Genomic DNA, 16,596 nt, shown 5'->3' with positions numbered 1-16,596 from the left:
CTCTGCTCCATCTATTATAGTCAGCCCATCTCCACCTCCGTGCTCTGCCCCATCTATTATAGTCAGTCTGTCCGCACCTCCGTGCTCTGCCCCATCTATTATAGTCAGCCCGTCCCCACCTCCGTGCTCTACCCCATCTATTATAGTCAGCCCTTCCCCACCTCCATGCTCTGCTCCATCTATTATAGTCAGCCCATCTCCACCTCTGTGGTCTGCCCCTTCTATTATAATCAGCCCGTCTGCAGCTCCGTGCTCTGCCCCATCTATTATAATCAGCCCGTTCCCACCTCTGTGCTCTGCCCCATCTATTATAATCAGCCCGTTCCCACCTCTGTGCTCTGCCCCATCTATTATAGTCAGCCCGTCCGCAGCTCCGCCCCATCTATTATAATCAGCCCATCCCCACCTCCGTGCTCTGCCCCATCTATTATAGGAAGAATATGCAAATCTGTCTCCCAAGATGTGAACAGAGAGACAGTGCCTCTGTTATGCTGCCCTCTATAGGAAGCACCCGGAACATCATGCTCGACTTTCCAGAAGTCTTCACTGCATGATGCGAGGTTATAACCTAATCAATTTCTCAGCTACGGACGGCGCCGTTTCTGTCTCTTTGGACTTCATCAGCGCAGCCTAGAGAGAACTGATTTGGTTTAAGTGAGAGGCTGAAAGACCAGATTATGGGGATAACGTCTGTCCCTGATTACATCTTGGGAGACAGATTTGCATATTCTTCCCATGTTCCCTTGCAGTGGAGCAACTATGGCTGTATAAGTCTCCACACAGCTGAGAAGGTGGTCTCTCCCTAAGGAAAGATGTGATCCCCATAAGATGTAAACAGGGAGACAGTGCCTATGTTATGGTGCCCTCTATTGGGAAGTAAGCCATTCTGCTGCTGCGCTGTACTACCTCCAGGGGGCAGCACATACACCCCACATTACCAGCCTACATCTCCTTCCAGGTTTGTTACTTATCATGACCAGATGTGGCTGTAGCCTGGCAGAGACTCCTTCGGGGGGCGCCATAACCCATATAGCTATTATTGTAAGGCAGCCATGACTGTCCACATCAGTAATGGCAGAACAGCGCACAACTGCATTCAGGCCGTGGGGGTGACAAGCGACGGGCGGGTGACATGTGCATGTGACAAATGCATTTACTGACCAAATTACTGTCACCTGTCTCTCCTAGACTGACACAGTGTAACAGCCCCTCAGCAGTGGCAGCAGGACTAGATCAAGAGCAGCTTCAGTTCATTGTCATCTACCCCCCCCTCCTCCAGATTCTGCAGAATTGGGTCCAATGGTTGGGCATGGCTGTAAGCTGTTCTGCAGCAGCTGTGGTCTGTCATCACTCAGGCAGCTACTATAAACAGCACAGGAGACCGAGACACTGAGCAGCTGCCCCCCCACCCCCAGGACATTAACCCCGTAAGCGCTGCAGGGGGGTGGGGCATCAAAAGAAGCTCCAGGACAAGTCATCTGACTGCGAGAGGGGAGGGGGGGTCTGTGACTGTGTGCGACAATGTGTGACAGTGTATGATTGTGTGTGACAATGTGTCAGTGTGTGATAGTGTGACTGTGTGCGACAGTGTGCAACAGTGTATGATTGTGTGTGATAGTGTATGATAGTGTGTGACTGTGTGCGACAGTGTATGATAGTGTATGATAGTGTGTGACTGTGTGCGACATTGTGTGATAGTGTGTGACAATGTATGACTGCATGCAACAGTGAGTGACAATAAGTGAGAGTGTGTAACAAAGTGTGACAGTATGCGACAATGTATGACTGTGTGTGACAGTATGTGATAGTGTGTGACAATGTCTGATAGCCTACTAATATTATACATGTGACAGTTTGGATGTTTGTTCCTCAATCACAGAAACCACTGAGCGGATTTGGATGAGATTTGTCCCATAGATACTCTGTAACCTGGAGTAACACATCTGCTACTTTGTATCCCGGTACATGACATGGCTTCACTACTGTTCTGGATACTTTGTATCCCGGTACATGACATGGCTTCACTACTGTTCTGGATTTATGGTCACATACTATATTACACTGCTCCTGCAGCCGCTTATCTCAGGTCCCAGGTCTGTTATCTCTCTATGTAACACTCAGCTAACCCTCAGTCCATTGTGTACAAGCATCTGCATATTATCTGATCTGCTCCTGTGCTGACACACTGACATGGGCAAACCCCTTTAGAGCTAGTTCACATATAAATTACATAATTAGGGAGTGGACCTTGCTGCGTTTTTTATAAAAACAGCTTCCAAAAACGCCAGACGGTTTTTCCCGTCCCGTAGAGAGAATATGTCGCAAAAAACGCAACACATTGGTTTTCTGCGCGTTTTTATGCAAAAAAAAAAAAGTGCGTTCTGCGCTTCCCATTCACTTCTATTGTTTTCCTCAGTCCTGTGGCTTCTATTCTTCTGCTAGCCCTCTACATAGTCCACTATAGGGGCCGATTCTGACGCGTGTGAACTAGCCCTAGCTCCACATTGGCAGATTGCTGATATTACACATGGCGGGAAAATCTAATGTGTCGCAAACACTGAGAGCTATGAAGGAGCCAGAAGTCACAGAGTTCTCCTCAAGCGGAGCTGACGGGATCATCGACACCAACAACCCGCTCATTATATGGTGTCCCAGCGAGCTGCTGAGATACCGGAACAATCACAGGCACAGCGCGAGGAATGAGTGCAGCAGCAGGACAGCTTAAGAGCAGCCGAAACGCCAGAGCAGGCAGAAGCTCGTATATAATAAGCCCCGGGATATATAACGGGTAATGGCCGCACTTGCTGTCACTTCGAGGACTTGGACATGTCCCGGAGACCTGCAGGGCACTGACTGTTACCTCAGGAGCAGCTCTCCCGCCTCTGTCACGTGTCCGCACTGTTAGCTCCGCCCTCTCAGGGCGGTCTTGGTTCTGTTGTATCCGCCCAATTCTCTTAGCCACGCCTCTCACACCTGCCCTCTCTGTTGTTTCACTTTTGCTTTAGCTCCGCCCTCTTCGATCTTCCTCCTTATCCCCGCCCCTTTCTGTCTGACCCGACCTCCGGTGTTCTCCGCCCCTTCCCTCGGTCCCGCCTCCCGCACTCCCCCCCTGTTTCTGGGTTTCGGGGGGGCGGGGCGGCTCCAGGAAGCGGCTCACATTCCCGGTGTCAGTCGGAGCCTGGAGACCTCGGGGCTCGCACAGATCTGCTCACCCCGGGGCCCCGTACACCTCATCCTCCGGGCCCCCGTACACTTCATCCTCCGGGCCCCACATCGATCTGCTCACCCCCGGACCCCGCACAGACCTCCCCGGGGCCCCGTACACTTCATCCCCCGAGCTCCGCACAGATCTGCTCACCCCCGGGGCCCCGTGCACTTCATCCTCCGGGCCCCACACCGATCTCCTCACCCCCGGACCCCGCACAGACCTCCCTGGGGCCCCGTACACTTCATCCCCCGGGGCCCGCACACCTCTGCTGTCCCCCTGTCACTGCCGGTACATGGGCACATGGGGCGCTAGCTGTGCTGCTCAGGGGCCCCTGAGTGTGGTGGACATGCCGGGCTGGTGCAGGTAGTGGGGCCCCCCCTGTGTGCAGACCCCCCAGCACTATGGCCGATCACCTGGAGTTGCTGTCAGAGATGCCGGCGGTCAGCCGTATGAGTACACAGGAGCGGCTGAAACACGCGCAGAAGAGACGGGCGCAACAGCTGAAGAAGTGGGCGCAGGCCGAGAAAGAGGCGCAGGGCAAGAAGGCGAAGGTGCGCCCTAAAAAAACAGGGAGCAAGGACGAGCGCAGGGTAGTGTTCCCGCAAAATGTCACCCTCCTGGAGGCCGCAGCCCGCAACGACGTGGACGAAGGTGAGAGACTGTGTGATGTAAGTCCCCGAAATACTGCACCCCTTATATATGTCCCCGAAATACTGCACCCCTTATATATGTCCCCGAAATACTGCACCCCTTATATATGTCCCCGAAATACTGCACCCCTTATATATGTCCCCGAAATACTGCACCCCTTATATATGTCCCCGAAATACCGCAACCCCTATATAAGTCCCGAAATACCGCTCCCCTTATATATGTCCCTGAAATACTGCACCCCTTATATATGTCCCCGAAATACCGCACCCCTTATATACGATACCACAAGACACCTGCAGAGATCTAGTGGAGTCCAGAACTAGAGGGATCAGATACCACAGGACACCCACAGAGATCTAGTGGAGTCCAGGTCAGGAAGGATCAGATACCACAAGACACCTGCAGAGATTTAGTGGAATCCAGTACTAGAGGGATCAGATACCACAGGATACTGTAGAGATGTAGTGGAGTCCAGGTCTGGAGGGATCAGATACCACAGGACACCCACAGAGATCTAGTGGAGTCCAGGCCTGGAGGAGTCAGATACCACAGGATACTGCAGAGATCTAGTGGAATCCAGGTCAGGAGGGGTTAGATACCACAGGACACTGCAGAGATCTAGTGGAGTCCAGGTCAGGAGGGGTCAGATACCACAGGACACTGCAGAGATCTAGTGGAGTCCAGGTCATGAAGGGTCAGATACCACAGGACACTGCAGAGATCTAGTGGAGTCCAGGTCAGGAGGGGTCAGATACCACAGGACACCTGCAGAGATCTAGTGGGGTCCAGGTCAGGAGGGGTCAGATACCACAGGACACCTGCAGAGATCTAGTGGGATCCAGGTCTGGAGGGATCAGATACCACAGGACACTGCAGAGATCTAGTGGAGTTCAGGCCTGGAGGGGTCAGATACCACAGGACACTGCAGAGATCTAGTGGAGTTCAGGCCTGGAGGGGTCAGATACCACAGGACACTGCAGAGATCTAGTGGAGTCCAGGTCAGGAGGGGTCAGATACCACAGGACACTGCAGAGATCTAGTGGAGTTCAGGCCTGGAGGGGTCAGGTACCACAGGACACTGCAGAGATCTAGTGGAGTTCAGGCCTGGAGGGGTCAGATACCACAGGACACTGCAGAGATCTAGTTGAGTCCAGGTCAGGAGGGGTCAGATACCACAGGACACCTGCAGAGATCTAGTGGGGTCCAGGTCTGGAGGGATCAGATACCACAGGACACCTGCAGAGATCTAGTGGGGTCCAGGTCTGGAGGGATCAGATACCACAGGACACTGCGGAGATCTAGTGGAGTTCAGGCCTGGAGGGGTCAGATACCACAGGACACCTGCAGAGATCTAGTGGGGTCCAGGCCTGGGGGGGGGGTCAGATACCTCAGGACACTGCAGAGATCTAGTGGAGTCCAGGTCAGGAAGGATCAGATACCACAGGACACTGCAGAGATCTAGTGGAGTCCATCTCTGGAGGGGTCAGATACCACAGGATAATGCAGAGATCTAGTGGAGTCCATCTCTGGAGGGGTCAGATACCACAGGACACTGCAGAGATCTAGTGGAGTCCATCTCTGGAGGGGTCAGATACCACAGGATAATGCAGAGATCTAGTGGAGTCCAGCTCTGGAGGGATCAGATGCCACAGGACACTGCAGAGAATTAGTAGAGTCGAGGTCAGGAAGAGTCAGATACCCCAGGACACTGCAGAGATCTAGTGGGGTCCAGGTCAGGAGGGGTCAGATACCACAGGACACTGCAGAGATCTAGAGGAGTCCAGGTCTGGAGGGATCAGATACCACAGGACACTGCAGAGATCTAGTGGAGTCCATCTCTGGAGGGGTCAGATACCACAGGACACTGCAGAGATCTAGTGGAGTCCATCTCTGGAGGGGTCAGATACCACAGGACACTGCAGAGATCTAGTGGAGTCCATCTCTGGAGGGGTCAGATACCACAGGATAATGCAGAGATCTAGTGGAGTCCAGCTCTGGAGGGATCAGATGCCACAGGACACTGCAGAGAATTAGTAGAGTCGAGGTCAGGAAGAGTCAGATACCCCAGGACACTGCAGAGATCTAGTGGGGTCCAGGTCAGGAGGGGTCAGATACCACAGGACACTGCAGAGATCTAGAGGAGTCCAGGTCTGGAGGGATCAGATACCACAGGACACTGCAGAGATCTAGTGGAGTCCATCTCTGGAGGGGTCAGATACCACAGGACACTGCAGAGATCTAGTGGAGTCCATCTCTGGAGGGGTCAGATACCACAGGACACTGCAGAGATCTAGTGGAGTCCGGCCCTTCTGATATATCTGTTTAGTGTCGGGGGTATTCTATATTCTAGCGAGTTTTCCTGAGGTCATGGTTGGTGCGGCCTTGTCTCTGGTATCTCCGCCGCCATCTTTGTTCCTCTCGCTGCCGCTCAGCATTCGGCTCGGCACTTCCTGTAATGTAATCGTCCTCTCTGGACCTTTGTCTCATTTCCCTGTTATTGTTCCTGTGTCCGCCTGATCCTGACACTGGTGGCTGCCGGCCCTTTAAGGAAGCTCCACGTGTGACTTGCGAGCAGGCTTCCTGTTTGGTCGGAGACTCCAGGCGACATTTGGGCCAGGCGGGCGGCAGACGCCTGACAATCTGTATAATAGAATTAGTGTAATGGAATCAGGAGGGATCGGCTCTATGTGATGAGCAGTGACAGCCGCCTCGGGCTCAGTGGCAGCTAATGACATTACTGAGGTTGGGGGCACCAGGCGCCTCACCGGCAGCTATAGGAATAAGAGAGGCCACAGGTGATAGCAGTGTCATACATGGCTGGTGTGGCGGAGCAGCCCGTGGGCATTAGTGGCAGAGGTGACCGATCATCCAGCTCTGTCCGCACTGCATGAGAAGGGTAAAGGGATTAGAACGCACCTCCCTCCTCACACCCCCAACCCCATATCTGAATGATCATAGGACTTCTCTATATACCCCTTTATAAGATGGAGGAGGGACATCACACCTTTTGACCCTAGGGGGTAATTTGACCACCATATGTTGTTATCCTAACCCTGGCTGGTGGGGGAAGGCAGGGTGATGCCTGGGCCGAGCTCTTCTCTTCACTCCTCCTGACTTTTGGGGTTATATCTGACGCCGGGCTCTTCTCTTCGTTCCTTCTGACTTTTGGGGTTATATCTGACGCCGAGCTCTTCTCTTTGCTCCTCCTGACTTTTGGGGTTATATCTGACGCCGGACTCTTCTCTTCACTCCTCCTGACTTTGGGGGTATATCTGACGCCGGGCTCTTCTCTTCGTTCCTCCTGACTTTTGGGGTTATATCTGACGCCGGGCTCTTCTCTTCGTTCCTCCTGACTTTTGGGGTTATATCTGACGCCGGGCTCTTCTCTTCCTTCCTCCTGACTTTTGGGGTGTATATCTGACGCCGGGCTCTTCTCTTCGTTCCACCTGACTTTTGGGGTATATCTGACGCCGGGCTCTTCTCTTTGCTCCTCCTGACTTTTGGGTGTATATCTGACGCCGGGCTCTTCTCTTCGTTCCTCCTGACCTTTGAGGTTATATCTGACGCCGGGCTCTTCTCTTCGTTCCTCCTGACCTTTGGGGTTATATCTGACGCCGGGCTCTTCTCTTTGCTCCTCCTGACTTTTGGGGTTATATCTGACCCCGGGCTCTTCTCTGTGCTCCTCCAAACTTTTGGGTGTATATCTGACGCCGGGCTCTTCTCTTCATTCCTCCTGACTTTTAGAGTTATATCTGATGCCGGGCTCTTCTCTTTGCTCCTCCTGACTTTTGGGTGTATATCTGATGCCGGACTCTTCTCTGTGCTCCTCCTGACTTTTGGGTGTATATCTGATGCCGGGCACTTCTCTTTGCTCCTCCTGACCATTGGGGTTATATCTGACGCCGGGCTCTTCTCTTCGTTCCTCCTGACCATTGGGGTTATATCTGACGCCGGGCTCTTCTCTTTGCTCCTCCTGACTTTTGGGGTTATATCTGATGCCGGGCACTTCTCTTTGCTCCTCCTGACTTTTGGGGTTATATCTGACGCCGGGCTCTTCTCTTCGTTCCTCCTGACTTTTGGGGTTATATCTGACGCCAGGCTCTTCTCTTCGTTCCTTCTGACTTTTGGGGTTGTATCTGACGCCGGACTCTTCTCTTCACTCCTCCTGACTTTGGGGGTATATCTGACGCCGGGCTCTTCTCTTCGTTCCTCCTGACTTTTGGGGTTATATCTGACGCCGGGCTCTTCTCTTCCTTCCTCCTGACTTTTGGGGTGTATATCTGTCGCCGGGCTCTTCTCTTCGTTCCACCTGACTTTTGGGGTATATCTGACGCCGGGCTCTTCTCTTTGCTCCTCCTGACTTTTGGGTGTATATCTGACGCCGGGCTCTTCTCTTCGTTCCTCCTGACCTTTGGGGTTATATCTGACGCCGGGCTCTTCTCTTTGCTCCTCCTGACTTTTGGGGTTATATCTGACCCCGGGCTCTTCTCTGTGCTCCTCCAAACTTTTGGGTGTATATCTGACGCCGGGCTCTTCTCTTCGTTCCTCCTGACTTTTGGAGTGTATATCTGACGCCGGGCTCTTCTCTTCATTCCTCCTGACTTTTAGAGTTATATCTGATGCCGGGCTCTTCTCTTCGTTCCTCCTGACCTTTGGGGTTATATCTGACGCCGAGCTCTTCTCTGTGCTCCTCCTGACTTTTGGGTGTATATCTGATGCCGGACTCTTCTCTGTGCTCCTCCTGACTTTTGGGTGTATATCTGACGCCGGGCTCTTCTCTTCGTTCCTCCTGACCATTGGGGTTATATCTGACGCCGGGCTCTTCTCTTTGCTCCTCCTGACTTTTGGGGTTATATCTGATGCCGGGCACTTCTCTTTGCTCCTCCTGACTTTTGGGGTTATATCTGACGCCGGGCTCTTCTCTTCGTTCCTCCTGACTTTGGGGTGTATACCTGACGCCGGGCCCTTCTCTTTGTTCCTCCTGACTTTTGGGGTTATATCTGATGCCGGGCTCTTCTCTTTGCTCCTCCTGACTTTTGGGTGTATATCTGATGCCGGACTCTTCTCTGTGCTCCTCCTGACTTTTGGGTGTATATCTGACGCTGGGCTCTTCTCTTCGTTCCTCCTGACCATTGGGGTTATATCTGACGCCGGGCTCTTCTCTTTGCTCCTCCTGACTTTTGGGGTTATATCTGACGCCGGGCTCTTCTCTGTGCTCCTTCTAACTTTTGGGGTTATATCTGACGCCGGGCTCTTCTCTTCGTTCCTCCTGACTTTTGGGGTTATATCTGACGCTGGGCTCTTCTCTTTGCTCCTCCTGACTTTTGGGGTTATATCTGACGCCGGGCTCTTCTCTCTGCTCCTCCTGACTTTTGGGGTTATATCTGACGCCGGGCTCTTCTCTCTGCTCCTTCTAACTTTTGGGTGTATATCTGACGCCGGGCTCTTCTTTTCGTTCCTCCTGACTCTTGGGGGTATATCTGATGCCGGACTCTTCTCTTTGCTCCTCCTAACTTTTGGGGTTATATCTGACGCCGGGCTCTTTTCTGTGCTCCTTCTAACTTTTGGGTGTATATCTGACGCCGGACTCTTCTCTTCGTTCCTCCTGACTTTTGGGTGTATACCTGACGCCGGGCTCTTCTTTGCGCCCCTCCACTTTGGCAGCAGTATCTGTCGGCCTCTCCTCTCTGGGCAGGTTGGTGTTAAGTAATAATCTTGTTATGGTCCCGGGGACGTGACGTCAGGGGCCGCCTTGCAGGATTAATGGGATTACTGCGAGGTGCCTGAGGCTGCAGTAACTGGACGCCTCGCTGCCTCTGATCCGGGTCTCGGCCTTCTCCTAGATATTATATAGAAAGTTCCTGGGGATTCGGCCGTAGGCTGAGAACTATCGCACCCCAGATCCAGGCGTCTGCCGTCACCTCTCAGATAATCCAGAAGACCTCCGACAGTCGCCCTCTATGTGTAAGAGGATCCACACAGCAAAGTAACAGGAGCATGTGTGACCCCTGTACAAAAATAGAGCCCCCTTCCCAGCGACAGGCTGAGAGATGTGCCCCAGAGTGGGTGGAGATTAGAACAGAATGGGCGGGGTTAGAAGAGTCTCACTTTACGGCACAGCTGGGATCCGGTTGTAGTTGTCAGAAGGCGGGCGGGGCAGAGCTGGGGTCCGGTTGTGGTTGTCAGAAGGCAGGCGGGCAGAGCTGGGGTCAGGTTGGAGTTGTCAGAAGGCGGGCGGGCAGAGCTGAGGTCAGGTTGTAGTTGTCAGAAGGCGGGCGGGCAGAGCTGAGGTCAGGTTGTAGTTGTCAGAAGGCAGGCGGGCAGAGCTGGGGTCCGGTTGTGGTTGTCAGAAGGCAGGCGGGCAGAGCTGGGGTCAGGTTGGAGTTGTCAGAAGGCGGGCGGGCAGAGCTGAGGTCAGGTTGTAGTTGTCAGAAGGCAGGCGGGCAGAGCTGGGGTCAGGTTGGAGTTGTCAGAAGACGGGCGGGCAGAGCTGGAGGTCGGGTTGTGGTTGTCAGAAGGCGGGCGGGCAGAGCTGGGGTCAGGTTGGAGTTGTCAGAAGGCGGGCAGGCAGAGCTGGGGTCAAGTTGTAGTTGTCAGAAGGCGGGCGGGCAGAGCTGGGGTCGGGTTGTAGTTGTCAGAAGGCGGGCTGGCAGAGTTAGGGTCAGGTTGTGGTTGTCAGAAGACGGGCGGGCAGAGCTGGGGTCAGGTTGTGGTTGTCAGAAGGCGGGCGGGCAGAGACCTTTGCCCCCGCTGGGCGTCCTCAGGATCCCTGGTCTATTATCACTCCCTGTATAAAGATCAGTCATAAATGTGCAGTAATAGTGAACTCTGGGGGGAGGGGAGCTCCATATGGATAAAGTATGTGAACCCTGCTGGGGATTGAGTTCAGGCGTTTCGGCTATTGCACCCTCCTCATTAGACCCCCCATGTCATCCCCCTGTCAGTGACCAGCGAGTAGAGCCGTGCGCACCCTATAAAGTAAGTGAACCCCTGTGGGAATGATTTCTCCAAGAGCTATTTGGTTAGAGATGCTTCAGTGAGATGAGACCGGGGGGTCTCGGGGGCTTCACCCACTAAATAGAGGCCCCCATTGCCTGCTCAGTGTGGAGACCCCGTCTTATAGATGTGGTTGGAGGAGGCCACAGACGTCCAGACCAGTCCTGCCCTCTACATAGGAGGAAAGTTCCAGACTGAGCTGCTCAACGTAGAAGTGGGCACGCCATGAAAATGACCCGAAAACTCAACGGGCCTCCAGGAAAAAGTGGGACAAAAAGGAGCCACAGAAGACTCTGCGCCCGCACGACTCCCTGTCCATGTGTCCACTGTTAGAAAACGTGGCTGCTTGTCTCAAGATGGCCCAAGACCATTGGGACGTCTCGTGATGCTTCTGGGAACACACAAGAAGGCTGCACACCCAAACCTGCGCCCCACTGTGCAGCCCGGCCGCGGGAGCAGCAGTGTCCAGGTCTGGAGCCCCATTGTTTGGCTTTGTTGCCCCCGGGCTTGGCCACCTTGTAGACATTAAGGAGGAGGACGCTGTCCAGATAGACTGAAGGCCTGAGATCATTGAATAAAGATTGGTGCAGGATTCCTCTGGAGGTGATGGCTGCAGGGGGTTCACTTACTTTTCCTTCCTGCTCTGTGTATGTTTACTTACTGTGAACCGTAGCCAGGATGAGCGTGCACAATACTAGGTGGCGGCAGGAGAAGTGCAGAGCGTGGCGGCATCTGGCTGTGTCCTCTGATGTCTGGGGGGGGGGGGGGTATTTCTGGCTGTGGTGCCCTCTGTGGCAGTGAGGGGTATGGGGGGGGGGGGTATTTCTGGCTGTGGAGCCCCCTGTGGCAGTGAGGGGTATAGGGGGGGGGGGGGTATTTCTGGCTGTGGAGCCCCCTGTGGTAGTGAGGGGTATGGGGGGGGGTATTTCTGGCTGTGGAGCCCCCTGTGGCAGTGAGGGGTATGGGGGGGGGGTATTTCTGGCTGTGGAGCCCCCTGTGGCAGTGAGGGGTATGGGGGGGGGGGTATTTCTGGCTGTGGAGCCCCCTGTGGCAGTGAGGGGTATGGGGGGGGGGGGGTATTTCTGGCTGTGGAGCCCCCTGTGGCAGTGAGGGGTATGGGGGGGGGGGTATTTCTGGCTGTGGAGCCCCCTGTGGCAGTGAAGGGTATGGGGGGGAGGGGGCGGTATTTCTGGCCGTGGAGCCCCCTGTGGTAGTGAGGGGTATGGCGGGGGGGGTATTTCTGGCTGTGGAGCCCCCTGTGGTAGTGAGGGGTATGGCGGGGGGGGTATTTCTGGCTGTGGAGCCCCCTGTGGCAGTGAGGGGTATAGGGGGGGGGGGGTATTTCTGGCTGTGGAGCCCCCTGTGGCAGTGAGGGGTATGGGGGGGGGGGTATTTCTGGCTGCGGAGCCCCCTGTGGCAGTGAGGGGTATGGGGGGGGGTATTTCTGGCTGTGGAGCCCCCTGTGGCAGTGAGTGGTATGTGGGGGGGGGTATTTCTGGCTGTGGAGCCCCCTGTGGTAGTGAGGGGTATGGCGGGGGGGGGGGGGGGTATTTCTGGCTGTGGAGCCCCCTGTGGCAGTGAGGGGTATGGGGGGGGGGGGGTATTTCTGGCTGTGGAGCCCCCTGTGGCAGTGAGGGGTATGGGGGGGGGGTATTTCTGGCTGTGGTGCCTCCTGTGGCAGTGAGGGGTATGGGGGGGGTATTTCTGGCTGTGGAGCCCCCTGTGGCAGTGAGGGGTATGGGGGGGGGGGTATTTCTGGCTGTGGAGCCCCCTGTGGCAGTGAGGGGTATGGGGGGGGGGGGTATTTCTGGCTGTGGAGCCCCCTGTGGCAGTGAGGGGTATGGGGGGGGGGGTATTTCTGGCTGTGGAGCCCCCTGTGGCAGTGAGGGGTATGGGGGGGGGGGGTATTTCTGGCTGTGGAGCCCCCTGTGGCAGTGAGGGGTATGGGGGGGGGGGGTATTTCTGGCTGTGGAGCCCCCTGTGGCAGTGAGGGGTATGGGGGGGGGGTATTTCTGGCTGTGGAGCCCCCTGTGGCAGTGAGTGGTATGTGGGGGGGGTATTTCTGGCTGTGGAGCCCCCTGTGGTAGTGAGGGGTATGGCGGGGGGGGGGGGGGTATTTCTGGCTGTGGAGCCCCCTGTGGCAGTGAGGGGTATGGGGGGGGGGGTATTTCTGGCTGTGGAGCCCCCTGTGGCAGTGAGGGGTATGGGGGGGGGTATTTCTGGCTGTGGAGCCCCCTGTGGCAGTGAGGGGTATGGGGGGGGGGTATTTCTGGCTGTGGAGCCCCCTGTGGCAGTGAGGGGTATGGGGGGGGGGGTATTTCTGGCTGTGGAGCCCCCTGTGGCAGTGAGGGGTATGGGGGGGGGGGTATTTCTGGCTGTGGAGCCCCCTGTGGCAGTGAGGGGTATGGGGGGGGGGGTATTTCTGGCTGTGGAGCCCCCTGTGGCAGTGAGGGGTATGGGGGGGGGGGGTATTTCTGGCTGTGGAGCCCCCTGTGGCAGTGAGGGGTATGGGGGGGGGTATTTCTGGCTGTGGTGCCCCCTGTGGCAGTGAGGGGTATGGGGGGGGGGTATTTCTGGCTGTGGAGCCCCCTGTGGCAGTGAGGGGTATGGGGGGGGGTATTTCTGGCTGTGGAGCCCCCTGTGGCAGTGAGGGGTATGGGGGGGGGGTATTTCTGGCTGTGGAGCCCCCTGTGGCAGTGAGGGGTATGGGGGGGGTATTTCTGGCTGCGGAGCCCCCTGTGGCAGTGAGGGGTATGGGAGGGGGGTATTTCTGGCTGCGGAGCCCCCTGTGGCAGTGAGGGGTATGGGGGGGGGGTATTTCTGGCTGTGGTGCCCCCTGTGGCAGTGAGGGGTATGGGGAGGGGGGTATTTCTGGCTGTGGAGCCCCCTGTGGCAGTGAGGGGTATGGGGAGGGGGGGTATTTCTGGCTGTGGAGCCCCCTGTGGCAGTGAGGGGTATGGGGGGGGGGTATTTCTGGCTGTGGAGCCCCCTGTGGCAGTGAGGGGTATGGGGGGGGGGGGTATTTCTGGCTGTGGAGCCCCCTGTGGCAGTGAGGGGTATGGGGGGGGGGGGTATTTCTGGCTGTGGTGCCCTCTGTGGCAGTGAGGGGTATGGGGGGGGGGGGGGTATTTCTGGCTGTGGAGCCCCCTGTGGCAGTGAGGGGTATAGGGGGGGGGGGTATTTCTGGCTGTGGAGCCCCCTGTGGTAGTGAGGGGTATGGGGGGGGGGGTATTTCTGGCTGTGGAGCCCCCTGTGGCAGTGAGGGGTATGGGGGGGGGGGTATTTCTGGCTGTGGAGCCCCCTGTGGCAGTGAGGGGTATGGGGGGGGGGTATTTCTGGCTGTGGAGCCCCCTGTGGCAGTGAGGGGTATGGGGGGGGGGGTATTTCTGGCTGTGGAGCCCCCTGTGGCAGTGAGGGGTATGGGGGGGGGGGGTATTTCTGGCTGTGGAGCCCCCTGTGACAGTGAGGGGTATGGGAGGGGGGGGGGTATTTCTGGCTGCGGAGCCCCCTGTGGCAGTGAGGGGTATGGGAGGGGGGTATTTCTGGCTGCGGAGCCCCCTGTGGCAGTGAGGGGTATGGGAGGGGGGGTATTTCTGGCTGCGGAGCCCCCTGTGGCAGTGAGGGGTATGGGGGGGGGGGTATTTCTGGCTGTGGTGCCCCCTGTGGCAGTGAGGGGTATGGGGAGGGGGGGTATTTCTGGCTGTGGAGCCCCCTGTGGCAGTGAGGGGTATGGGGAGGGGGGGTATTTCTGGCTGTGGAGCCCCCTGTGGCAGTGAGGGGTATGGGGGGGGGGTATTTCTGGCTGTGGAGCCCCCTGTGGCAGTGAGGGGTATGGGGGGGGGGGGTATTTCTGGCTGTGGAGCCCCCTGTGGCAGTGAGGGGTATGGGGGGGGGGGTATTTCTGGCTGTGGTGCCCTCTGTGGCAGTGAGGGGTATGGGGGGGGGGGGGGTATTTCTGGCTGTGGAGCCCCCTGTGGCAGTGAGGGGTATAGGGGGGGGGGGTATTTCTGGCTGTGGAGCCCCCTGTGGTAGTGAGGGGTATGGGGGGGGGTATTTCTGGCTGTGGAGCCCCCTGTGGCAGTGAGGGGTATGGGGGGGGGGTATTTCTGGCTGTGGAGCCCCCTGTGGCAGTGAGGGGTATGGGGGGGGGGGTATTTCTGGCTGTGGAGCCCCCTGTGGCAGTGAGGGGTATGGGGGGGGGTATTTCTGGCTGTGGAGCCCCCTGTGGCAGTGAGGGGTATGGGGGGGGGGGGGGTATTTCTGGCTGTGGAGCCCCCTGTGGCAGTGAAGGGTATGGGGGGGAGGGGGCGGTATTTCTGGCCGTGGAGCCCCCTGTGGTAGTGAGGGGTATGGCGGGGGGGTATTTCTGGCTGTGGAGCCCCCTGTGGTAGTGAGGGGTATGGCGGGGGGGTATTTCTGGCTGTGGAGCCCCCTGTGGCAGTGAGGGGTATAGGGGGGGGGGGGTATTTCTGGCTGTGGAGCCCCCTGTGGCAGTGAGGGGTATGGGGGGGGTATTTCTGGCTGTGGTGCCCCCTGTGGCAGTGAGGGGTATGGGGGGGGGGGTATTTCTGGCTGTGGAGCCCCCTGTGGCAGTGAGTGGTATGTGGGGGGGGTATTTCTGGCTGTGGAGCCCCCTGTGGTAGTGAGGGGTATGGCGGGGGGGGGGGGGGGTATTTCTGGCTGTGGAGCCCCCTGTGGCAGTGAGGGGTATGGGGGGGGGGGGGGTATTTCTGGCTGTGGAGCCCCCTGTGGCAGTGAGGGGTATGGGGGGGGGGGGTATTTCTGGCTGTGGAGCCCCCTGTGGCAGTGAGGGGTATGGGGGGGGGGTATTTCTGGCTGTGGAGCCCCCTGTGGCAGTGAGGGGTATGGGGGGGGGGGGGGTATTTCTGGCTGTGGAGCCCCCTGTGGCAGTGAGGGGTATGGGGGGGGGGTATTTCTGGCTGTGGAGCCCCCTGTGGCAGTGAGGGGTATGGGGGGGGGGTATTTCTGGCTGTGGAGCCCCCTGTGGCAGTGAGGGGTATGGGGGGGGGGGTATTTCTGGCTGTGGAGCCCCCTGTGGCAGTGAGGGGTATGGGGGGGGGGTATTTCTGGCTGTGGAGCCCCCTGTGGCAGTGAGGGGTATGGGGGGGGGGGTATTTCTGGCTGCGGAGCCCCCTGTGACAGTGAGGGGTATGGGAGGGGGGGGGGGTATTTCTGGCTGCGGAGCCCCCTGTGGCAGTGAGGGGTATGGGAGGGGGGTATTTCTGGCTGCGGAGCCCCCTGTGGCAGTGAGGGGTATGGGAGGGGGGTATTTCTGGCTGCGGAGCCCCCTGTGGCAGTGAGGGGTATGGGGGGGGGGGTATTTCTGGCTGTGGTGCCCCCTGTGGCAGTGAGGGGTATGGGGAGGGGGGTATTTCTGGCTGTGGAGCCCCCTGTGGCAGTGAGGGGTATGGGGAGGGGGGTATTTCTGGCTGCGGAGCCCCCTGTGGCAGTGAGGGGTATGGGGGGGGGGGGGTATTTCTGGCTGCGGAGCCCCCTGTGGCAGTGAGGGGTATGGGAGGGGGGGTATTTCTGGCTGCGGAGCCCCCTGTGGCAGTGAGGGGTATGGGAGGGGGGTATTTCTGGCTGCGGAGCCCCCTGTGGCAGTGAGGGGTATGGGGGGGGGGGGGTATTTCTGGCTGTGGTGCCCCCTGTGGCAGTGAGGGGTATGGGGGGGGGGTATTTCTGGCTGTGGTGCCCCCTGTGGCAGTGAGGGGTAA

The 16,596-nt window shown here is 57.4% G+C and overlaps 1 protein-coding gene across 1 annotated transcript in view; it reads left to right on the top strand.

Annotated features, from left to right (window-relative positions):
* Positions 1–3,158: 3,158 nt before the first annotated feature.
* The window catches only part of PPP1R16A (protein phosphatase 1 regulatory subunit 16A), a 36,449-nt gene continuing 23,011 nt past the window's right edge, over positions 3,159–16,596 (top strand). Inside the window, exon 1 of the mRNA XM_075270012.1 lies at positions 3,159–3,859. Within this exon, the coding sequence (XP_075126113.1) occupies positions 3,610–3,859 (250 nt within the window). The 5' untranslated portion in view covers positions 3,159–3,609. The remainder of the gene's footprint in view (positions 3,860–16,596) is intronic.

The sequence above is a fragment of the Leptodactylus fuscus genome, chromosome 4 (assembly GCF_031893055.1).
Source record: "Leptodactylus fuscus isolate aLepFus1 chromosome 4, aLepFus1.hap2, whole genome shotgun sequence".
In the NCBI taxonomy this organism is placed as follows: Eukaryota; Metazoa; Chordata; class Amphibia; order Anura; family Leptodactylidae; genus Leptodactylus; species Leptodactylus fuscus.
The sequence above is the reverse complement of the archived record's forward strand: the minus strand, read 5'-3'. Positions and strand labels throughout refer to the sequence as shown.